Source organism: Sesamum indicum, linkage group LG6, assembly GCF_026168435.1.
Source record: "Sesamum indicum cultivar Baizhima isolate 11 linkage group LG6, ASM2616843v1, whole genome shotgun sequence".
Classification (NCBI taxonomy): Eukaryota; Viridiplantae; Streptophyta; class Magnoliopsida; order Lamiales; family Pedaliaceae; genus Sesamum; species Sesamum indicum.
In genome coordinates, this window is record NC_142662.1 from 25775963 (window position 1) to 25799747 (window position 23785).

General features: G+C 34.7%; 3 protein-coding genes across 6 annotated transcripts; 2 read left to right on the forward strand and 1 right to left on the reverse strand.

Annotated features, from left to right (window-relative positions):
• Positions 1 to 1595: 1595 nt before the first annotated feature.
• LOC105163382 (signal recognition particle 9 kDa protein) lies at positions 1596 to 5788 on the reverse strand. Its single transcript, XM_011081697.3, has 4 exons — positions 5467 to 5788; positions 5287 to 5355; positions 3620 to 3713; positions 1596 to 1942 (listed from the first exon to the last, which is right to left on the reverse strand). Exons 1-4 carry the CDS (start codon positions 5536 to 5538, stop codon positions 1866 to 1868), a joined length of 312 nt encoding a protein of 103 aa, XP_011079999.2. The 5' UTR covers positions 5539 to 5788; the 3' UTR covers positions 1596 to 1865.
• Positions 5789 to 7491: 1703 nt separating this feature from the next.
• Positions 7492 to 16119, forward strand: LOC105163578 (E3 ubiquitin-protein ligase KEG). 2 transcript variants are annotated; one of them, XM_020694488.2, is made up of 12 exons: positions 7492 to 7914; positions 7988 to 8047; positions 8141 to 8311; positions 8864 to 8995; positions 9784 to 9923; positions 10656 to 10742; positions 12622 to 12756; positions 13319 to 13471; positions 14796 to 14900; positions 15133 to 15297; positions 15405 to 15484; positions 15844 to 16119. In XM_020694488.2, the coding sequence occupies exons 1-12, from the start codon at positions 7890 to 7892 to the stop codon at positions 15917 to 15919; spliced, it is 1329 nt and encodes a 442-aa protein (XP_020550147.1). In that variant the 5' UTR covers positions 7492 to 7889; the 3' UTR covers positions 15920 to 16119. The 2 variants fall into 2 exon arrangements, with proteins under 2 accessions (XP_020550147.1, XP_088738361.1); XM_088882235.1 differs by having other exon boundaries at positions 15849 to 16119.
• A 153-nt stretch (positions 16120 to 16272) lies between these two features.
• Positions 16273 to 22785, forward strand: LOC105163577 (phosphate system positive regulatory protein NUC-2). 3 transcript variants are annotated; one of them, XM_011081988.3, is made up of 9 exons: positions 16273 to 17452; positions 17530 to 17589; positions 17686 to 17856; positions 18488 to 18619; positions 19340 to 19479; positions 20151 to 20237; positions 20801 to 20935; positions 21671 to 21823; positions 22178 to 22785. In XM_011081988.3, exons 1-9 carry the CDS (start codon positions 17407 to 17409, stop codon positions 22196 to 22198), a joined length of 945 nt encoding a protein of 314 aa, XP_011080290.1. In that variant the 5' UTR covers positions 16273 to 17406; the 3' UTR covers positions 22199 to 22785. The 3 variants fall into 3 exon arrangements, with proteins under 3 accessions (XP_011080290.1, XP_020550148.1, XP_020550149.1); XM_020694489.2 differs by lacking the exon at positions 22178 to 22785 and having other exon boundaries at positions 21671 to 22160; XM_020694490.2 differs by lacking the exons at positions 16273 to 17452; positions 17530 to 17589; positions 17686 to 17856; positions 22178 to 22785 and adding an exon at positions 17976 to 18120 and having other exon boundaries at positions 21671 to 22161.
• The last annotated feature ends 1000 nt before the right edge of the window (positions 22786 to 23785 follow it).

Genomic DNA, 23785 nt, shown 5'->3' on the forward strand with positions numbered 1-23785 from the left:
AATGACTTAAACTAATAAACAATATATAGTACTTTACTTAATTGTACTTTATCCAATGTCTTTTAGTTGATTAGTTGATATCTTAAGATGTGCCAAATCCACCATACTATAAATTTATAAAGTCAAGTTGATGATGAGTTGAATTTTAGTCAATTTTCATCAAAATTGTCAATTGACTAGCTCCAAACGTCACTCTTGAGATAGATCAATATTTTGGACTACTTGCGTTGCACTCGCATTAATAATAATAATAATAATTTGTGTCGTGGTTTATACTAAACTTTCGATTATTTTGATTTTTTGATAAAGTATTTCTTGCTTTTTTTCAGCAGGCAAAAATTCAAAATGAATTGTCCATGCAACCATGCTTTCCATATTCACTCCATTCCATAGCTGCATATTTTTTCTTAGCTTATTTTTTTTTCTCCTGACAACTTGTTTTTACCGTGAATCATCTGATTTTATGTTATAAAAATGGAAAAACAAAGATACAACCCTACAAACATGTGGAGGAAGATAGTGTTTGCGTGAATCAATCAAAATCCCTATAGTTGACTTATTATTGTCAAGAACCAACGTCTAATTAAGTGAAAATCAGCACAAATACCAAGATGCATATTTAGTCTCATCCAACGCCTTAGTAATAATTCAAACCTACATCGATCATGGGTGTAACAACATTCGATCTACACTACCAACATGGCATTTTAGTAATTAAAGCACTAGTTTATCATTTGAATCTGATCGACGTAGAGATGTAATAGATTGATGGTAATCGAGTTAATCAACAGAACATGTGCTTAATTTTTAGTATATCAGTTGAGAACACTACAGTAGTCGAGCAGTTTTTTGACAAACTTTTACAGACTAAAACATCCTGACGTAATTGAAAATTCTCTTAACTAAAGTAGTCAGCACGAGCTCAACAATTTTTTTTTTTTTTAGCTTCAATCAAAGAAAAGGGAAAAGAACAAATCTTTATCTTAATCCAAGAACTTTTGATCTCAACGTATACATTGCCAACAGCCAAAGTCTTTTATAGTACCAATTTTTAAAACCTCAAATTGGATTTGACGCCTTATTGAGATCAGAGAAAGAGAAGAATTTTACATACTTTTGAGGCAACACTTTACCTTTTGTAAGCCAAAAAGCAGGTAAAGGCAAATTTGTGCTTTGGGATCCGATAAAGGGCGGCCACCCTTTTGAAAATTATGGCATAATGAGACATTGATAGTGCTATTGCAGCATACGGTGCATCAACATTTGGAGACCAGATTTTCATCATTGAACTGAAATGAGAGACTTTTTCACCACAGTATATCCGTTTGTTGTGCCCCCCCCCCCCCCTCCCCCCATCATGTCCTTGATAGTGATTTGACACAGGAAATGGAGCAGATGTGGAGACAGTGTAATGGAGTTCATGCATGTTGCCATATTTCTGGGTAGGAAAAAGTGCAACTGTTTGGCCACACTTACTGAATGAAAAAGGGAAATAGTAGGATTATGTTTGAGAAGTACAACCTGCTGTGATGACCTGATTATAAACCACAGGTTAATCATACGAGTTTATCCATTTATTCTTAGCAACATGGTGATGATATGAGGCAGTAAAAGATTCAAATTAAGGAGTTAACCCCTATGGTTTTTGGTGAGAAAAATAAACAGTAAATTGAGGGGGAGAGTTTTACCTCCCAGCAGGTGAAGTCGGCGTCAATGAGTTTACATATGATTTACTAGAGAACATGATTGGGATCAGTCAAAATTCATTTGCAACCAGAATGAACTGATTTAAGACCGATGTTCCATTGAATTCTTGTCTTGACTATTTTGATGGTGCCCGAAACTTATCCAGGTGTGACGAAATACTATTGTTTCCTTCCCCTTCCTTTCTTGGCTGGGTGTGCCTCTGTTTGTTCTTTTCCACCAACTTCAGATATATCAGCTGTAGAAAAATTACATAATTTCCTCATTGTTTGAAAATAAATATGCACACAGTAAGTTGTTCTGTAAGAAATTCAAAAAAGAAATATGCAAAGCACGCCAATATCTGCACTTATTAAGTTAAAGTAAAGAACTGACACCAATATGGACCAACAAGGAGCATTCCAGCAAAAGTGGGGCTTGGTTCGCCATCTCCAGCAACTTTCTTAACAGTTGAGGTTAATAGATATTTTAGTGTGAGAACTTGGTAAAGATGAAATAATATGAAGTTCAAAGCCAATGACAAGAGTTTCGTGCAAACTGCAATTCTGCCAGCATAAGGGTTAAATATGTTCTTTCCATTTTTACATGTAAATATATACTTTTTTAAAGTTTTACTTGTAAATGAATTTTAATGCATTAACTTGGCAGAGTGGACATTTTTCCAACTTTAAGAGACAGATAGATCAATCATAGCCGTCATAGTAACACTGCAATATTTGCTCCGATATCCCCTATATCATTCTAAGAATTGCCTCTTAAGCATGAGAGCAATTCTATGCACTCTACCCCAGAAACAGTCCAACTAATTGGTTTGATAAGATGAAACTCTGAAATTGCTTAGAGACCAGTAAGTATGACCTGTTGTAAACCTATAACTCAAGCAGAAAATAAAATGAGAATAGCACATTGATACCAGTGTAACTTTCAAAGACCATTTCTATGTTATCTTGTCTTTCATTTATTTATCCATATGTTGATCTTTACTGGCAGTAAGGCGCTCAGGAGAGAAAAGGAGGGTCCGAAAATTGAAGGTTTAGGATAAATCAATTTACCCAGCTTATCTACTTTATATCTCTTATCCAAATTTGAACAATGATAGAGTGCAGAACTTTGTGAAACAATGGTTGAACTCACAAGCTGAAAGAATGGCAACAGTTAACATTTCTAGTGAAGTGATTCAAAAGATCCCCGAACTTAGAAAATGTCTATACCTTCTCTGGCCACAATTGGGCAATGAATTCCAACACCATTAGGGTGCATAAATAGTGGTTCATTTTTTCACGAGTCAAACGGAAAACATAAGAGAGACAATATGATGACTACTTACATGCATGCATGGATAAGCATGTACATCCCGTGAAGTAAAAATCGGCATTCTACTTCATTTTCCAATTTGATTTTGACATTTTGTCTGAAATCATAATCTTCATGATTGGCACCCTTCTACCATTAACTTCTTAATTTTTTTTTTATTTTATGAAAAAAGAAATTGTACAAATGTGAATGTAAACTTCAGATTCTCCCTGCCTGCTTTAGAACTGGAGTAAGGTCTACCATTCCTACTCTAGTAGTTGGTAAATGAGTTAAGAGAGTTCTTGTAGCTGTTGAGTTATGGTTGAGCTACTCCTTTATGAGCTTCTCGTCTTTCTTGGGCTTTCTGGAGTTCCTTAAAGGGTTTATAGGAGATTGTTGAATGCTACAGACAGGCTGTCAATAATACTAGAGCTCAAGGGAGAGGGTCAAAGCTCTGCTTTGGTTCACCTTTGAATAGCTTTGGAGATCTATATCCAGCCCAGACAATGGGCTACTACAGGCAGTGAAGTAGATTTATCCCAAGTTCCCCCTACTTCGTCCTCTCTGAATCAGCAGGTATTGAAATGCATATGGAGATGAAAATGATGAGTGAAAACACTACCGTCAGGTCCACGAGCAATCAGAGTAAAGAAGATATTGTTGAACTTCTCCATTTTCTTTGCATCCTGTGCTTGGTCCGTCTTAAATTTGATACACTGATAAGACATTAGAAAACATCAGGTAGTGAAGATACTTCCCAATTTAGAATTTTATATTCAATTGACACAATAAGTTCCAACCTTCATATTGCTGCAACCTATGAAAATTGAATGCGTACAACACCAATAGCTATTGAAATGGTTCACACAGCCGAAGCACAAAAATGTCCATCAAGCACCTTCAAGCTAAGTTTCCTAACCCATTGATTCAGTTTAAGGTTGTTAGGCTAATACAGCTGTTAACGATGAAAGTGAACTTATTTGAGAGAGGAAGAACTTTCACCTTACAGGATAGCTTATGTACTATGAAAAGATTTAAAAAAACTAAGACACACCTAGGACTTATTAACAAGAAATTACTACTCCTAACAATATCCTAGCCAACCAGGCCTAGACCCACCCCCCACACTGCCATACAAGAAAGACCTGAAAGTATTTACTAGTGACTAAGGCATCCTTGGTAAACCAGATACTCCCTACTATTCAGATGTCAACTGGAAACAATGAACTGCAAAAGAAAATGCCGAGATGAGGAACCACAAGAAACCATTTGACTATTTACAGTTCAGCAAGAGGAGGCCAGGAGGAGCTTACCAAGTGTTATATCCAAATATAGGAAGCCTGATGCAGGAGCAATCAGGGTGTGCCAGAACGTTACTAAAATTGCAAGTGGTCCTATAAAAAAAATTATAGGACAACATGATGCTTAACCAACCGATATCAAAGTTCACGAAGGAATCGCAATCTCACTAGGAATCAGACAACAAAATTCTTATGCAATGAGCACTTTAAGAACTTCTATAGTTTTAATCAAAGGAGATTGTAAATACAAGAAGATGGTATCGTCTGCCATCGAAACTTAAAGTTTCTTGGCTGATAAGAATTTCACTCTCTGATGCCACAAAACACGTTTTCATTCTCATCTAACTGGCATGCCCCATCAAAAACTCCTAATAGCTGGACGTACCTAAAGAAAAGTAGATATTCAAGTGTAGTTTCTAAATGATAAAAGTGATAAGAATGTGAGACAATATTCTGGAAAAGAATCCAAGCTGATTGAACTCATACTTTCTCAAGGATTTAAATTAGCAACAGTGCAATACTGGCACTGCTGCTAAAGGCTCTTTGCTTTAAGCTTACCTAATAAGAGCTATCCCTAACATCCAACCTTTTTTCATCAGTAAATATATTGTGAACCATACTTCCATCACTCAAATGGATGAACATCTACAGCGCATAGAACATCAAACAAATCACGAATTCCGGTCTCTTCACTTTGTATTTCAAAATTTAATGGTTCCTTAAAAGCAGCTGGTTAATGCTGGAGAGACATGACTGGTCAAAATCCAACAATTTTCAGACAATTAAAACTTATCATCGACATATTCGTTCTGTCATAATAAATGGCAACATAATAAAAAAAAACAACAGGATAACAATCTACTGCCGCTCAAATTAGTCAAAATGCAAACAAAACCGAAACAGCATGGTTTCATCGCACCAGAAACATTACGTTATAATATAAATTAAATTCAGAATTACATAAAGGAAAACGCATGCAACAGTCTACCTCTTTATCATCGGTGACCTTCAGAACCAATTTACCGTCGCAATGCCTGTATTTCATAGAATAACGAGTCTGCGCCACCCAGTGAAACCACAGCAGTCGAGAAGCGCACAAAACAGAAGTTATAACAATATTACAGTATAATCAAAGAACTGTAACAATAACAGTTGAAGAAAATTTTACTTTCTCGGGATCGGAGGAAAATAATTGGACGGATTTTTCCACAAAATCGTCCCATGATGCAATGTAAACCATGATGCTAAAATCGATACGAAGGGAGCCTTTCGTCTATTTGTATTTTGAATTTGTTTTTTATATTGTAATCATAACTGTAATATAAGAGCAGACTTTCGGGAAAACCCAGACGCCATCAATTCGATCTCTGGAAAATGGGAAACGTCTGTGAGGTTTTTGACTTTGTCGCGATGTTCTCCCGGAGGGTTTTGGTTTAACGGCGTCGTCCCATGGTCCTTTGATTCTGTTTGAAGAAACGAAGAAGTGACATGAAAGAGTGACTAAAATCTAATTTCACCTCTTTAAAATACTTTATTTTATGGATAAATGAAAATTAGCCCCCTAACATTTAACATAATTGTAATTATTTTTTATTATTTAAAAAATTACATAATATTTTCTTAAAATTAAAATTTATCTAACAAATCTTCCATTGTGATGGTACATTGGAGGGGTAATTGTTAAATGTTTATTAATTTGACGTGTTTATAAATTTTCAAATAATAAGGAAGTAATTATAACTAGGGATAATTACGCTCCCCTTCTTTGAGATTTAGTGTTATTACACGTAGATTCTCTGTAATTTTAAAAAATTATATATAGCATTCTTGAAGTTTGTTATCGTCTACAAATAAGCCCATTCATTAGTCAAAATTTATTGCATTTGTTGATATTGACAAAAAAAAAAAAAAACTTAATAAAAATTGATATTTACGTTTGATTGACTCTTACTGACTTATTGTAGGTCAAATAATAAATTTCAAACTAAACTACCCTTATAATTGTGAAGATATACTCTTCATATGCATTAACGTGTGAAAATGTATAAGAGCAAAAAAAATTATTTGACCTTTAATATATTTTTTTAATTTCAATAAATTTGGTGATTTTTGACTAATTGAATTATTAATTTATTAAATGAAAGCAAATATCAGAGGTCCTAAATATAAGTTTTCGAACCATAAAAAGCTCGTAATTATATCAAAAATCAATAGAAGGGAGTGTAATTATCCCTTATAACTATAACAAAACTAATGAGAAACCCTTGTAATTCACATTGATTTTATTCACTACATATGCTTTCTGAAAATACTAAAATAAAAAAATAATTCCATAAATTATGACCTTACAATTCAATAATGTTGTAAAATTAAATATTTTTTATAAATTATATATCTTACTATCTTATATATGATTTTTGAAATAGATTTAGCTAACTTTTCATAGTATGACTTTTTATTTTTATGGAATTTTGAAAAATAAACATTCATAAAATATTTCAATAATTTATCTTCGCAATACATATATATATATATATTGAAATTTTGGATAGGTGGTGATGTGATAAATTTATTAATTATTTATTTACTTATGATGACAAAAATTATTTTTAGTTTTTGATAATTTAGTCAAGAATTAAAGTTGGGATAAAATTATAATTATACTCAAATACATGTTACACTGCATGAATTGAAGGCACAAGTATTTCCAAATTTAGTTAGAATTTGGAGAAATTTTGAACAACTCCTACTTAAAAAATTGGCACAAAGTACAATACAAATTGAACTCAAATATAATTATCGATTTTTCCAATTTTTGCACTATATTTGTTTTCATTTTTAAGTTATTTTAGAACGAGTCAAAACATATCCAATTGTCATCATTTAGAAACACCTTATTTAGGTGTTTTAAACTGTTTTACCATAAATACATACATATATATATATTCATATATACATAAATATATATAAAAAAGACATAATTTGACTATGATTTGAAATAATAATTTTTATCTCTCAAAACACAATATTAAACATACAATACTTATTTTAAATTATCTTAAAAAACGAATCTAAACATACATACTATTTTTAAACACATACTTATTTATCTTTATTTTTCTCACTCCAAAATACAAATAAGAAAATGAATCCAAACGTTGATTTTCTTCATTTTCCTTCTTGATTCCCTCGACTGTTCCTCCGCGGGTCACCTTCAAATTTCAGAAATTCAAAGTCGCCCACACCCACACCCACACCCACAGCATGACTTCCTCTTCTCCTCTCCGATCCTTACAGAACTGGGAACTGAAACATTGGCGTATATTCATCACAAGCAAAACACGTTTTCTCAGAATTATGAGCCTCAAGATCATCAATAAACGCACTCTGGAAATTTCCAAGCGGAGCTGCTTTTAGTCCAATCTCGCTCCCAAACACACCAGCTCAGTAACTGAAATTCTAACAAACACAAATGATCATCCAAAACCCAGCAGCTTCCTTTTGGCGCCATTGACTCAAATCTCACCCTGAAATCAGGTTTCTCTCTCCACACCCACACACAGTAGAACGACGGTTTGAAGCGCGGGATCCATGGATGAAGCTGGACCTTCTGGATGTATGTAAAGATAAACTTATCAACGGTTACGTTTGTTTCTTCAGGACTGATATGTGAGAATGTTGGTTTACAGGTGATAAAACCAGTATTTTTTGGGAGGCAGCTTTGGAGGGAGATCTGAGACTACTCAAGCGTACGGTTCATATAATTTTATGGAAATGTGCGCGCGTGTGTGCAGTTTCAAGGATTCTTTCGTTAGTTTGAGTTATGTTTATCTTTGTTTCAGAGTGCGCGGAGGACCTCGACACTGGCGAAGGTTTGGTGGAGACATTTGAGAGGGTGAGAGATGGTAGCGGGAGAACGGCGCTTCACATTGCCGCCGCAGCAGGGAAGACAGAAATATGCCAATATTTGATTGAAGGACCCATTTTTGACGTCGACGTTCTAGATGAGAAACGTATTTTTGCTAATTATTTGTTTTTCTATACATGCCTTTTATATTTCCGTGGTTTATATATAGACAGACAGATACACAGACATACATAAATACATCTGTAATGTGGAGGAGTCAGTGTTTTAACACAGTTTAACATTTTAAATGGGAGTACAAACGTCACGAAATGGAATGCTTACAATCAGCAAAGATCTCCTGTGTGGTGTTTGTACCAATATTTCGTCCACATTTTGCTTTAAAGCCAAAGCAATAGGTAAATGCTTTTCTTAGTATTTGTTGCAAGTGGCGGTAAGATGCAATGGATCCTTAGGATCCCCCTTTTCTTGTTAGCTCCTAACTGGCTAGGTTTTGATCCATTAGATAGAGCCAAAAAAGTTTTCTCTTTCTTTATCATCTCTTCCCCTTAAATCTTGATGCGAATTTGCATGGTTTCAGTGGAGAAAGAAAGAAATAAATATTTATTAAAAGGAAGAACTATGTCTTTGGTGCAAACTATGAGTGTTTACCTTTTCTTACTTTGGGTATTTTTTTTTTCGGTGGCAATTCCTATTACAGGTCGCACTCCGTTACATTATGCAGTACTGAACGGAGAAGTCGATACTGTTCAATATCTTCTGTCAGTTGGTGCATTTAGTTCACAATGTGATAAACAGAAGTATACTCCCTTGCATTATGCTGCTGAAAAAGGTGTGTCTAGACTCTGATAGTCCTGCATTTGTTTCATTGACATGGAAAATATTCGAATTATTGGGCAACCAATTCTTTATTCATGGGCTAATGGGAGTTTTATCCCTCAAATTGGAAATCTGTTGGTAGTGCTATTGGAGGTGATTAAATGTGGGAGGTGAAATCTAAGTTGTTTACAATTGAAGGATCAGAAATTAAGAAAGATTTTGAGCAAAGATTATGTTCTACAGAGATGTTTCAGATAATGCTGATGAAGCCAGATGCGACTTGCTAGAATGTCCAGTGGTTTCAAATTTCCAGACTGTGGTGGATCCTGGTGATGGCTTTCTGTGAAGCAATTTTAATTTGAAGGATTTGGCGCAGGCAGTGGGGAAGCATGGAAAATTAGATAAATGTGCTGAATTAAGTATATCTTTTGAGTTCCTGTATCTATCTTTTATCCAAGGGAAATCATCAGGGCGCCTACGTCAAATGTCAAAGATACAAAATATAGGAAATGACATGGAACACACAGATAAGAAGAAGGGTCTTAGATTGGATCAAGAGCGTGAACTTGGAAGGCTGGCAAGATTCTGTGATGTAGAAAGAAACAGGAGGGGAAGAACATTAATAAGGAAGATGGTGGTTAATCTGAGAACTATTGGATTTTCCTGCTTCTTGCTTTCTTATATTTTTTGGAACATGTCATAGTTGCTTTATGAACATTGAGCAGTCACCATTCTGATAGATGTAATTGGCAATCCATTTATAAGTATGCTATTGTAAATTATGACTCTGGAAAATTTCAGGAGATGTTCCGATGCTGGTATTATTAATGTCTGCTGGTGCTAGCGTTGACATAGTGTCTGATTATGGTACTCCATTACATAGGGCCATAGCTTATAGACACAAAGAAGCTGTTCAAGTTCTATTGGATCATCAAGCAGATGTAAGCTAATTTTTATACAGTCATGTAATTTGTGTTATAAGCTTAAGATAACTCTTCTTTATTCCTTTTATAGATTGCATATGTAGTGGCTGAGTTCACGTATTGCCTACTTTTTTGCTACAGATATGCGTTCTTTTTAATTTTATAATTTGCTGCAATATTAGATGCTTCAGCATGTGAAAAAGGCACTTTTTGTCTTTCTGTAGAAGCCTTTGAATGTAGTCCAAAATATTTAGTCATCAAAGGAAGATCGTAAATGATGTCCGGTTTGTCATATATATATGTATCTATGGAGAGATTTCAGAGGTTCGAGGATGAGATTGTTTAATGCTTTGCTATATGCTGTCCCCTCAATTTGGACAGGAATTCCTTGGTCTGTGTGTCAGTCTCAGCGTACTGGAAGTATTAAATTGTTCTACAAAAGTGAATCCCAGATTGCGTCTGTGTCTGGGGAAAGTAAGCAGAAAGGACTAGATACATTAGAAAAGTCAAATTTCCTGTTTATGTCTTGTATTATTTTGGATAGATATCATGTAAATACTCCTAAATTTCATTAACTGGAGATAAATATCAATGTTAAATATAATCAGGAGCAAACATTTTATCCTAGTCCTGGATTTTCCTGTGAAACTAATTGGTGACTGAAGTCATCGAGCTCTAAAACTACTTTTAGACACTCAGTCGCATCATGCAATCTATTAATGGCTTGTACCATCATTAATACTGATGCAGCCGGATCTTGCTGGATGTGAGATTTTCACTCCACTTCTTTCTTCAATCTTTGCCAATTCATTTGACTGCTTGGAACTCTTGCTAAAGGTATTATTCTTTCCTTTACTCTGTGTAATATCTTTCTCTCTTTATTGATTGTGGTGTGTATGTTTTTTTTGTATGTGTTGATGCAACGAATTGTATATCTATCTTTGGATTCTTTATTTCCTGTTCATTGAGTAAGAATTTCTCGAGATGATCGTGTTGTTTAGTGATAATCTAAATCACAAAGACTTCTTGCTATGAATTAAAAATGTTAGGACAAAGGATAAAATAAATAATGAAGGAATGGGTATATGATGTTTGACTTGTGTCTTGTTATTTGTCTTGCCTTTATCTTTGCTGCATCTTGATCCCTCAAAAAATGCAGATGCCTTTTGCGATAAAGGGAGGGAAATCTTGCATTTACAATTCGTTTAAGTTAAAATATACATCAATTGGTGTTTGGCTAATGACATGATGATTGAATTTCATATACTCATTTATTGGCTTTTTATTAAATCATTCAGTTTATTTAAAAGTGATAAAAAATATGATAAGATTCAATGAAGCCATTAGAGTCCTCATGACATGGGGGATTTTCTTAGTCTCTGTTACTTGGGGTGTAGGAAATGTTATTTTGAATCGTAAATAAAGGATAGACACAAATTTCTGATTTTCTTTTGAATATTCACCTCTTTAGTTTGTGGTATCTTCTCTTTGTCTCTCTTTTCCCTCTCTATTTTCTTTACATTTTTTTCCTTATTGTTTATTTTGTGCATAATGGGTGTCCCAGGAGGGAACACGCAACTTGGTTAGGGGTATATTGAATGAGATTCGGGTTGTTTAATCATAAAATGTTACCTCAAAGTACGTGGCATTTAACAAAAGACTAAACCTCAATCAAGCAATTATCTCTCTAATATAGTGGTTCAAATTGGTTGGACTTTGTTTGTTTGGATTGGTAGGTTAGCAATTCGAATAATATATACTTAGACCTGGACCTTTTGTAGTCATAAATCACATTTATAAAGGAACACAGAGTATTGTTGCAATTCAATAAACAAATTAAGAAATTGTTAATAGGGAGCAAGACAACTCATTGAAACAAAAGTAAATTCTTGATACGAAATATATATGTGGGATAGAAAAGCTTTTGAATGTTGAGGCTCAGAAGATATTATTATGTGAAAGTTACACGAAGGCATTATGTATATGTTGCATGGGATTAAATGCATTTTTTATCCCTTAATTTAGGTCATTTGATGTTTTCATCCTTTAAAGTTTATAGGGTAACATTTTTATGTTGCATCTTTTTAATTTTCTCGATTTTAGTTTTTTTTCATTGTAGGTCTCTGCCACGACTAACAAAGGATTGAAATCGCGAAAATTAAATGCAGGACCAAATGTTACCCTAAAAAGTTAAAAGATAAAAATGCTAGAAAAATGAGCTAATAGGAACACCCAGTTTTAAAAGGTCATGTTAGAGCACATGCATTTTCCGGTGAGAAGGGTGAGATCCGGCGGAAAAAGGGATCAAAATCGCAAAAATTGAAAAAATGTAGGACCAAAATGCTAAAAGTTAAAAGATGAAAATGCCAAAGACCTAAGTTACGGGACCAAAAATGCATTTAAGCCTATTGCATGTACAGGTTTGGTTGCATTTGAGGCACATTATAATTATTAAACTCATCATCCAACCAGGAAGTATCAGTTTACGGTAATACAAAATTCCCATTATTGACAAAAAACTAAAACAAGCTGATTTCAGATGGTTCAGTTAGGTTTGAGCATGTGTATCATACTGAGCTGGTCCATGCACTTCCCTGAATTATTGGATAAAACAGTTCGATCTCCTGACAAGTCAGAGAAGGTCATTTAAACACAAAGAAACGTTGTTTATTAGCTAATAATGTTGAAACATTCTTTATTCATTTCTGCTTTGCAGGCTGGAGCGGATCCTAATATTCGTGGAGGTGGCCTGAACTGCATGACACCTCTAGGTCAAGCAGCAGCTAATGGGGCGACCAGACTTGTTGATTGCTTGTTGAGCTGTGGTGCTGACCCTGATGCAGTTGACGACGTGAGATTCTTAATGTGCTCCTTTAAATATTATATGCGTGTGCATGTTTAGGTATGATGTTAATACCGTGAGATCTTTATATGTCCTTGCGTGTGTGCGTCTTAACTCATTCTATTTCTTTGGGCTTCTTCCAATTTGCACATAATCTTTTAATTATATCAGCCAATTTTGTTTTTTCTCTCTTTTTGACTTGGCGAAATGTACCTGATTGGTGGCATACCTAAGTTCTTGCTTACTCAAAGGGTTGTGTTGTACTGGTTTGTAAACCCTGAGCTGTATTTGGTTAATGACTTCTTTATTAAGCACCTGCAATTTTATTAGGCTCTTTCATTTTGTCACTGGTCCTCCTTTTGTACGTTGAACTCTAAATTATCAACCATGCGTAGCTTAAGCAGATATGTAATGTTTCCATAATATAATTAGATTGATACATGTGCTTTTGCAGGTAAGGATCAGAATTAAGTAATTCAACTTATGTTACCTTAAGCAATAACTAGTTTTACATACTTTTCATTTCTGTATGAGACTAGTTCTTCTCCCCTTATCCTATTCTCTTTTGCAGTCTGGCTTGACACCATTGGAATGGGCTGCATTGAATCGCCATGATGAGGCTGTGAACATTCTGTTTCCAGCGACTACTCAGATTCCATATTTCCCTGAATGGACCATCAGTGAAATTATGAAGCACATTCACTCTGAAGAAGCTAGAGCACATGTCAGAATAATGTCTTTTACAACACAAATTTCTTTTGTTACTTTTCCTCCAAGGAATTCTAACATCTTCTCCCAGAAATTTACTGTATCAATGTCCAATCTATGTTTTGCTATGCTTGTCTATTGGACAAAAAATTTCAGCTTATGTCTGTGGTGTTTCATTCTTTTTATACTTAACTTCTACTAGAATGTTGTGTGCCATCCTCCCTTTCTCTTTGGGAAGACTCTTCTATTGTGCTTTTTGTTCTTTTTCACATGTTAACTTTTCTGCTCAGTGGCAAAGTTCTCTTTTCATTTTCCGTTTTTCCTTTTGAGTGGGGAAGGATTCATGAGCTAAACTGGTTACTAGCATTAGCTAGTGAATCAGGAATTTGTAAAAGTATTTACGTCCTTTTCTGCTGTTGTAATGGTTTCAGGTGATTTTACCTAAGGGTTGAATTTTGCCATTTTTTTAGTTATTATTTCATTTTTTGGGATTCTAATATTGTTGCTTTCTCTCGTTTGTCGCCATGTTCATCTTATGTTTCGTTTTATTGGATTTTACATTGAGGAATAAGATTCCCATTAAACTGGTAAAACTTATTGCTTGATAGATACTGTTTCTGGTGAATAAGTTGAGTTGTAATTTAAATAGGCATCTGAGCTTTGGAGAGTGGAAAGTACATTTGGGTGAATTCATATGTTTAATTTTGCCAAGCCATGCAGATTTATATTTCATTTTAGATTTAAGATGATGCCATTTTGTTTAGCCTCGACCACGTTACATATTCCCATATGCAGATTTTTTGTATTTTTGTAGACTTTCTCACCTAGTAAATAGGTTCACATTGAACGAGTGCAGTCTGCATGGCTGCAGGTTTATGAGCCAGGTGACAGCAAGCTAGTCCTTTCCGCATGGTAGTGGGCCTAAAGTTCACCGACTATTACTTGTTAGGAATAAGTATCACCACTTATTGTCTTTGTGAGTCATGAAGTACTTCTAAGGATGTGGAGTGTGCAAAAGACCTTCAGATAGAAGCAGTTGAGACGAAATTGATTCACTAGAGTTGTTAATAGTTAAGACATCCAAGCTTATTTACTTGATTTATATGTTCTTCCTCCCCTGTCAGTTAATGCTGAGGTCTGACTATCATTCTGCTGTCTACTTTCAAATTATTGGGTTCTATTTTGGTCATTGTTGGATTTTGTTATTGATCTCAGAAGTGTCAATTTTGCGTTATTTTTGCTTAAAAACATTTTTGGCTCCAGTGGACAGATTTGTCTCATTCGCTCTACTGAATTATATGTCTAAGATCCTATCTCTTGTCTGCTGACATTTTTTGTAGAGGGATTCTCATGAGATGATAAAAAGCTTTCGGGAATTTGCACAGCAGGGAGACGTGGCATTTGGGGAGAAAGATTATCACCGTGGAATATGTTGGTACAGTAAGGTAAAGCTCAATTGCTGCTTGATCACGACCTTTACGATTTTGTGTGTTTCAGCAGGATAACTTTCAAAGTTATATATCGTCGAAGAAGAATTCCAAGTTTGAGAAATATCAATAGAGAATGTTTTACAACTGATCATGATAAACTCAAAAAGATAATGTGTTGTTTGGGGAACACGTATTTCATATGTCTTTTGCCATTTATAACTTTTAATTTAGTTGGATTATGCCGCAGGCAATAACCTTGGCTACTACAAGATTGGCATTTAAGCGGAGCATGTGCTGGGTCCACTTGAACAATGGTCTTCCAGCTTTATATGATGCTAGATTGTGTATTGGACTGAGACCTGACTCATCAAAAGCACACTGCATGGAAGGTGCAGCATGGAAAATACTTCAAGTATGCACTTGCATTTTAGTTGATCATCTTGCTGTAATTTTTATTCAGGAATATTCTTTTATGTCTAGTAGAAGATATTGTTCACTCCTTAACCCAATTTCATGCAGAACTATCCCATGGCAGCAGCAGCATATTCTAAGGCTCGGCAGTTGCTTCCTTATAGTGAAGAAATTATAAAATTGTACCAGTATGTATCCATCATTACATCACACTAGTTGGTCACTGCTTTTCCACGTTTTGTTTCCTGTTTTTCGTTTCATCGTCCCTCAAAATTTCAGCTGCCTTATTCAACATCCCCGGTTAATCAAATCCCCAGTGTTTTATTTGACAAGTATATCAGCCAGGAACTTAGAATTCATTATCTAGTTATCCATACTCTCGTTAGTCCTACACAATTTTTCTTTGCACCAATTTTTAAGGGTGGGTTATGTAGGCTTCATTCTTTCAATCAGATATATATTTGGTTTCCACTGTTGAAATGTCGGCCTTATCCCGGGTTCGGTTTGCTGTGTTATTGAATTCTTGTATGTTTCTTTCTCATGTCAGGGAAGCTTCAGACTTGGCTAGAAATTGGCCTTTCTCGGAAAGCTCTTCCAAGGATCCAATGGAGTCCGAAGGCTGAAACTGCAGTAATACTTTCGAACCTTTTTGATAGTTTAATCCTATTTGAGCTATTAAAGGGGATTTACAAACGAGTCTATTAGTACTAATTGTTCCAAGTATCAAGCCGTCTTCTACACATACAGGGTATGTTTTGTAGCGCCATCCGCACTGTGTTGAAAAATGTGCTTATGTTTCACTGCATCATATACCTTTTCACAATAGTGTTTGTTAACAGCTATGTGGTCTAATCGCAATTCCAAACCACCTAAAATCATGTCTTGCTGCCTATATTCCTCAATGGAACGTTGTTCACCCACGTTTTTTCTACTAAGTCGTCAGTGATGTACAAAATCATATATTGAAATCAAAAGGTACGTACCACGTTGCGAAGGGTATTGGGGCATTTATGGCAGGGAATATCCTGTACAAATGATTAGTATGGGAGTATCATGTCCGTGTAATGTTTTGTGCTGGTATTGCTATAATTTGGTCCGTGTGAGATATCTCATACGATGGGTACTATTTGTTGAGATGATCTATTCTATATATAATTGAAATTGGGTGAATTTGTGTCTCAATTATTTTGGTACGTAAAATTTAATATTTAATTTAATTTATTAACTTTCCACCCACCCGCCTACCTTCCCACTTTTCCAATGTCTTTCAATAGTTATTTCTTTTTTTTTTTTTGTGTCACTATTTTTTATAAATTAATATGAACTTATTATTCTGTATGTGCTTTATTACACAATAAAATTATGTAAATATGTTTTCAAATGATATCTATAAAATTGCACACACGTAAGAGTGTGTCACAAATTACTTATACGATACTAATTGACATGATAAGAGTTGATAAAATTACTGAATATATTTTAACTAGGTTAATCAGGACTTTAAAAAAACAAACGATAATTTTAAATATTATGTGGTGGATTGAAAAATGAAATATGAGGAGTTTCAATCTTTGTGAAGCCTGGTTCACGAGAAGATGGTCTGTTCTGCATTATTTATTCCAAGAAATATCTTATTTTAGCCGATCAATGAGGAGCACAAACAAAATTTTAGTTCTATTATTATTATCCTCCCCTCATGATATTGGTATTTTTTAAAAAACCATCTTGTAAATAAAAATTTGCAAAAATAACCTGAGTATATTTTTCTAAATGGATAAGAAAAGAGAATCCTGGAAGAGTGATGTGTATGACATAAACCAATTTAAAATATTTTATTATTTATTAATTATATAAATAAATTGCATATATGTAGCTCATATCAGTTCCAAATAGAACATTGCAAACTGATTTGGAGTTGGTGCCCAACAGCCAACCGTAGTATCATGCTAACTGAGTAACTGAAAATTTCAAGAAGCACGTGTCGGATATCCAAACCCAGCAAAGTACTTCCTTTTGGCGCCATTGTGTCCGGTACTTGTTTGTTTGAGCTCAAATCTGCAGGTTCCGTACTCACAAGATCTCTCTCCACACCCACACACGCAGTAGAACAATGGTATGGGGCGCAGGATCCATCGATGAAGCTGGAACTTCTGGATGTATGTCAAACTAAACTTTATCATCGCTTACGTTTTGTTTCTTCAGGACTGATGTGTGTGAGAATGTTGGTTCATAGATGATACAACCAGTCTTTTCTGGGAGGCAGCTTCAGAGGGAAATCTGGAACTACTCAAGCGTACGGGTCATATAATTTTACGGAAATGTGTGTGTGTGGATGCAGTTTCGAGTATTCTGTTTCTTTAATTTGAGTTGTGTTTACTCTTTGTTTCAGAGTGTGCGGCGGAGCTTCACACTGGCGGACGTTTGGTGGAGACATTTGCGAGGGTGAGGGATGATAGAGGGAGAACGGCGCTTCACGTTGCCGCTGCTGCAGGGAAGAGAGATATATGCGTTTATTTGATTGAAGAAATCGATGTTGGTGTCGACTTTATAGATGATAAATGTATGTTTGCTAATTATTATTTTTTATATATGCCTTTTCAGTTTCCCTTGGTTTATATATATGTTGAGACAGACAGGCAGACACACATACATACATAAATACATATGTAATGTGGAGGAGTTTGTGTTTTTAACCCACTTTCTTTTACATTTTAAATGGGAGTAGAAATGCCATGAAACGAATGCTTACAATCAGCAAAGATCTCCTGTATAATGTTTGCACATATATTTCTTCCACATTTTACTTTTAGAAACAAATCAATAGGTAAATGCGTTTCTTTGTAGTTTTGCAAGTGGGGTAAAGATGCAAATGGATCCCTAGGGTCCCCCTCTTTCTTGTTAGCTCCTATTTGAGTGGCTAGGGTTTGATCCATTAATCAAGCTAAAATAGTTCTCTATTTCTTTTTTATATTTTTCCCTTAATTCTTGATCGGTATTTGCATGGATTAGATTAATTCCTTCAAAAATTTTGAAGGATTGGGGGTTACAGTTCCTAAAATGTGTTTTCGGTTTCAGTGGGAGAAAGGAAGAAAGTAATATTAAAAGGAAGAACTGTGTTTTCTTGGTGCAAATTATTAGTGTTTACTTTTTCTTACTTTGGGTACTTTTTTTTCATGGCAATCCGATTACAGGTCGCTCTCCTTTACATTATGCAGTGCTGCACAATCGTTTCGGTACTGCTGTATATCTTCTGTCAGTTGGTGCATGTAGTTCACTATGTGATTACAGGGCATATACTCCCTTGCATTATGCTGCTGAAATAGGTGTGTTTACAACTCCTCTAATGGTCTGCATTTATTCTAGTCTTTACTTCATTTCCATGGCAAATAGATGAATTATTGGGCAATCAATTCTTCATTCATGGACAAATGGGAAGGTGAAATCCAAGTTGCTTGCAGTTGAAGGATTAGAAATTGAGAAAAATTTTGAGCAAAGATTATGTTCTACAGAGACGTTTTTCAGATAATGGTGATGCAGCCAGATGCGACTTTCTAGAATGTCCAGTGATTTCAACTTTCAGACTGTGGTGGATCCTGGCGTTGGGTTTCAGTGCAGCAATTTTAATTTGAATAATTTGGAGCAGGTGACTGGGAAGCATGGAAAATTAGATAACTGTGCTGAATTAAGTACATTTCTCGAGTTCCTATATCTATCTTTATCCAAGGGAAATAATTGCAAAGGTCAACGTCAAAGGTACAAAATATAGCTAATGATATGGAACACACAGATAAGAAGAGGGGTCCTAGATTGGATCAAGAGCCTGGACATGGAAGGCTGGGAAGATTATGTCATGTAGAAAGAAGCAGGAGGGGAAGAACATAAATATGAAAGATGGTGGTTAATCTGAAATAGCAGGGCCTATTGGATTGGTTTTTGTATGTTTTATGTTTTGGAATATGTTATAGTTTCTTTATGATCATCGAGCCCATTATGATAGATATAATTGGTAATCCGCTTATATGTATGATTCTGAAAAATTTCAGGACATGTTCCAATGCTGAGATTGTTAATTGCTGTTGGTGCTGGCATAGACTTAGTGTCTGATTATGGTACTCCTTTACAGAGGGCCATAGCTTATAGAAGGAAAGATGCCGTTGAAGTTCTGTTGGATTATGAAGCAGATGTAAGCTAAGTTCTTATACTCTCATGTCGTTTTTTGTTATAAGCTTAAGATAACTGTTCTTTATTCTTTTTATAAATTGCATATTTAGTTGTGGATGATTTTTATACACTACTTGCTGCAATATAAGAATGCTTCCTCATGTCGAGAAGGCGCCTTTTGTCATTCTATAGAAGCCTTTGAATGTATATGCAGAATATTTAGTCATCAGTGGAATATCGCAAATGATGTCCTGTTTGTCATAGATATCCATGTAGAGATCTCAGAGTTTTGAGGATGAGATTGGTTTAATGCTGTTCCCTCAATTTGGATAGGAATTTCTTGGTCTGTGTATTATTATCAGTATACTGGAAGTACTAACTTATTTTACAAAAGTGCATCCCCCAGATTGGGTCTGTTTCTAGGGAAAGGAAGCAGAAAGGAGTAGATACTTATGAAATGTCAAATTTCCTGTTTTTGTCTTGTATTATTTTGGATAGATACCATGTTAATTCTCCTAAATTTCATGAAATGGAGATAAATATCTAAGTAAATATATTCTTTCTGGACCAATCATTTTATCGGAGTCCTGAATTTTCTTGTAAAACTAATTGGTGACTGAAGTCATCTAGCTCTAATAATCAGTCGCGTCATGCAATTATTAATGGCTTACACCATCATTGGTTCTGATGCAGCCAGATTTTGCTGCATGTGAGTTTTTCACTCCACTTCTTTGTTCAATCTTTGCCAATTCATTCGACTGTTTGGAAGTCTTGCTAAAGGTATTTGCTATTCTTGACTCATTGTGTGATATCGTGCTCTCTTTATTGATTTTGATGTGTTACTTTTTTTTGTATGTTTTGATGCAATGGCTTGTATATCTACCTTTGTACCATTTGTTTCTTGTTCGTTGAGTAAGAATTTCTTGAGTTGCATCTATTTGATATTGCTTAACAAATTGTGTTGTTTGGTAATAATTTCAATCACAAAGGCTTCTTGCTATGAATAGAAATGTTAGGACAAATGCATTTAAGCATATTGCATGCACAGGTTTGGTTGCATTTGAGGCAAATTACAATTATTAAATTAATATTCCAACCAGAAAGTGTCAGTTTACAATGATGCAAAATTCCCATTATTGACCAAAAACTAAAACAAGCTGATTTCAGATGGTTCAGTTAGGTTTGAGCATGTGTTTCATACTGAGCTGGTCTATGCATCCCTGAATTATTGGATAGAACAGTTCAATCTTTTAACAAGTCAGATAACAGTCATTTAAACACAAAGAAATGTTGTTTATTAGCTAATTAAGTTGAAACATTCTTTATTCGTTTCTGCTTTGCAGGCTGGAGCGGACCCTAATATTAGTGGAGGTGGCATGAACTGCATGACACCTCTAGGTCAAGCAGCAGCTAATGGGGCGACCAGACTTGTTGATTGCTTGTTGAGCTTTGGTGCTGACCCCGATGCAGTTGACAATGTGAGATTCTTAACGTGCTCCTTTAAATATTATATATTTGTGCATGTTTAGGTATGATGTTAACACTGTGAGATGCTTAATATGTCCTTGTCTGTGTGCGCCTTAACTCAATTCTATTTCTTAAGGCTTCTTCCAAATTGAACATATCTTTTAATAATATCAGCTCAATTTGTTCTCTCTCGCATTTTAACATGGGAAAATCTACCTGATTGATGGCATATCTAAGTTCTTGCTTACTCAAAGGGTTGTGCTGTACTGATTTGCCAAGCCTCGGCTGTATTTGGTAAAAACTTAATATTAAGCACCTGCAGTTTTTAATGCAATTACCATTTTCAAATGCACCTGCAATGTTCAATGCAATTACCGTTTTCAGATGCACCTGCAATGTTGAATGCAATCACACTGTTCAAATCATGACTAGCTTCGATCTAAAATTTTTTCAAATCATGCACCTGCTAGTTTGATTGACATTGTTTCAAAATTCTTCAAAGTCAATTATTAGGCACTTTCATTTTGTCACTGGTACTCTTTTTTCTACATTGAACTGTAAATTATCAACCATGCGTAGCTAGGATATATAATGTTTCCATAATTATAATTAGATTTATACATGCGTTTGTGCAGTGAAGGATCAGAATTAAGTAATTCAACTTATTTTACCTCAAGCTATAACTAGTTTTACATACTTTTCATTTCTGTAAGAGGCTTCTCCCTTTATCCTATTCTCTTTCGCAGTCTGGCCTTACACCGTTGGAATGGGCTGTATTGAATCGCCATGATGAGGCTCTGAGAATTCTGTTTCCAGTGACTGCTCAGATTTCTTATTACCCTGAGTGGAGCATCAGTGGAATTATGAATCACATTCACCCTGAAGAAGCTACCACACATGTCAGAATAATGTCTTTTACAATACAAATTGCTTTTGTTATCTTTCCTCCCAAGGAATTCTACCATCTTCTTTCAGAAATTTACTGTATCAATGCCAATTTACGTTTTGCTATGCTTGTCTCTCGGATAAAAATTTGAGCTTTTAGTTTGACAAGTATATCAGCCAGGAGCTTAGAATTCATTATCTAGTTATCCATACTCTTGTGAGTCCTACACAGTTTTCCTTTGCACTATGTTTAAGGGTTAGGTAGGCTCCATGCTTTCAATTAGATGCATATTCGGCTCTCTCTGCTGAAATGTTGGCCTTATCCTGGGTTGCTGCTTGTTAAATTCTTTTTTTTTTACTTATGTCAGGGAAGCTTCAGAGCTGGTTAGCCTGGCTTCCACTGCTGAGGATAGAGATCGGCCTCTTCCAAACTCTTCCATGGATCCAATGGAGTCCTAAGGCTGAAACTGCAGTGATACTTTCGAACCATTTTCATAGTCTAATCCTGTTTTGAACTATTAAATGGGAATTACCAACCGAGTCTAGTAGTAATTGTTCCAAATATCAAGCCGTCTTCTATGCATACAGGGTATGTTTTGAAGCGCCATCAACTTTGTTGAACAATGTGCTTATGTTTCACTGCATCGTATACATGCAGAGTAGTGTTTCTCACAAGGTATATGGTCTGATCGCAATTTCCCACCACCTTAGATCATGTCTTGCTGCCTATATTGCTCAATGAATCGTTGTTGTCCACTATGTTTTCTAGTATATAAGTTGTTGCGATTTACAAAATCCAAATGTATTGAGGTCGAAATTCAAAAGAAGAGAAATCTGACCACTGTCGATCTTTGTCAGCCTGATGAACCACGAGAAGATGGCCTGTTCCGCTATATTTTCTCAGGAAATATCTTATTTTTTCCCACAGACAGAATTTTAGTTCTGTACCTATTATTTTTTATTGTCGTTATTATTGTTACGGATGTTGCGTTCTTACACATTCAAGGCTGGTATACTTTTCTATAAAACAAGTTAATAATAAGATAAATCAGAATAAAATATAGGATATGTTTTATATAAGTATTATTTGTTGCATGTTTACCTGCATTAATGAACTAAACTATTACTAGTTTAACTACCTAGCTATTGATAACTTGGCACCTGTCATACCAGCCAATATAGTAAAAAGAGTATATTGATATATACTTTTCATTGACTTATTACTAACTCCTCGCTTATATAAAAAAAATATTTGACATGCAATAAATAAGAAATAAGTTAATTTGTGGTACTTACGAACTTTTATTTGATTTTTTTATTAATATTATTAATTCAGTGAATTTTAACTAATAAAAAAATTTATTTATTAAACAGACCTTCAAAAATATATTTTTTAAATTACAAAAAAAATATAATTACATCAAATATAAAAAAAATAAAAACATCATTATTTTTTATATTATATTTTATTTTTTATAATTAATTTAGATTCAATCAACTTCTCAAAATTTATGACAGAGTAATTATTTCCTGACAACATAAAGGACGTTGTCCCAGGCAACAGCGGAAACGTGGCGTAACAATACCTTCTGGGCCCCACTGCTCTTTTCGCACCTCAAATTCCAACAGCAGAAGAAACGCTTAATACATAAAACAGAAAACAAATTTATAAACACATAAATAAAAGTAAAAATGTCAAGATAATGACAAATATTATTCATATATTTCAAACAAACAAGGCCTTACCCTTGCAACCCCATATTACTTTTTTTTTTACTTTCAATTATATACTATTTTAAATTACATCAAACTGCGCTTCTTTTTTTTTTTTTTTTTGTGAAAATTGAACCATAAATTTCAGTTGCATTTTTTCATGTAAAAAATTATTTATTTCAGAAGATTACGTGTTTTTGTATATTTTGATGATATGATTTTCTTGACGAGGCTTGTATTTCTACAGTCTTACTAAATATACT

Coding starts and splice junctions, on each gene's coding strand:
- LOC105163382 (XM_011081697.3), bottom strand. CDS start 5,538: ATGGTTTACATTGCATCATGGGACGATTTTGTGGAAAAATCCGTCCAA. Junction 5,356..5,466: donor TTTCCTCCGATCCCGAGAAA/GTAAAATTTTCT, acceptor TGGGTGGCGCAG/ACTCGTTATTCTATGAAATA. Junction 3,714..5,286: donor AGGTCACCGATGATAAAGAG/GTAGACTGTTGC, acceptor ATGTCTTATCAG/TGTATCAAATTTAAGACGGA.
- LOC105163578 (XM_020694488.2), top strand. CDS start 7,890: ATGGATGAAGCTGGACCTTCTGGAT. Junction 7,915..7,987: donor TGAAGCTGGACCTTCTGGAT/GTATGTAAAGAT, acceptor GTTGGTTTACAG/GTGATAAAACCAGTATTTTT. Junction 13,472..14,795: donor CTGAAGAAGCTAGAGCACAT/GTCAGAATAATG, acceptor CATTTTTTGTAG/AGGGATTCTCATGAGATGAT.
- LOC105163577 (XM_020694489.2), top strand. CDS start 17,407: ATGGTATGGGGCGCAGGATCCATCGATGAAGCTGGAACTTCTGGAT. Junction 17,453..17,529: donor TGAAGCTGGAACTTCTGGAT/GTATGTCAAACT, acceptor GTTGGTTCATAG/ATGATACAACCAGTCTTTTC. Junction 20,238..20,800: donor GTTTGGAAGTCTTGCTAAAG/GTATTTGCTATT, acceptor TCTGCTTTGCAG/GCTGGAGCGGACCCTAATAT.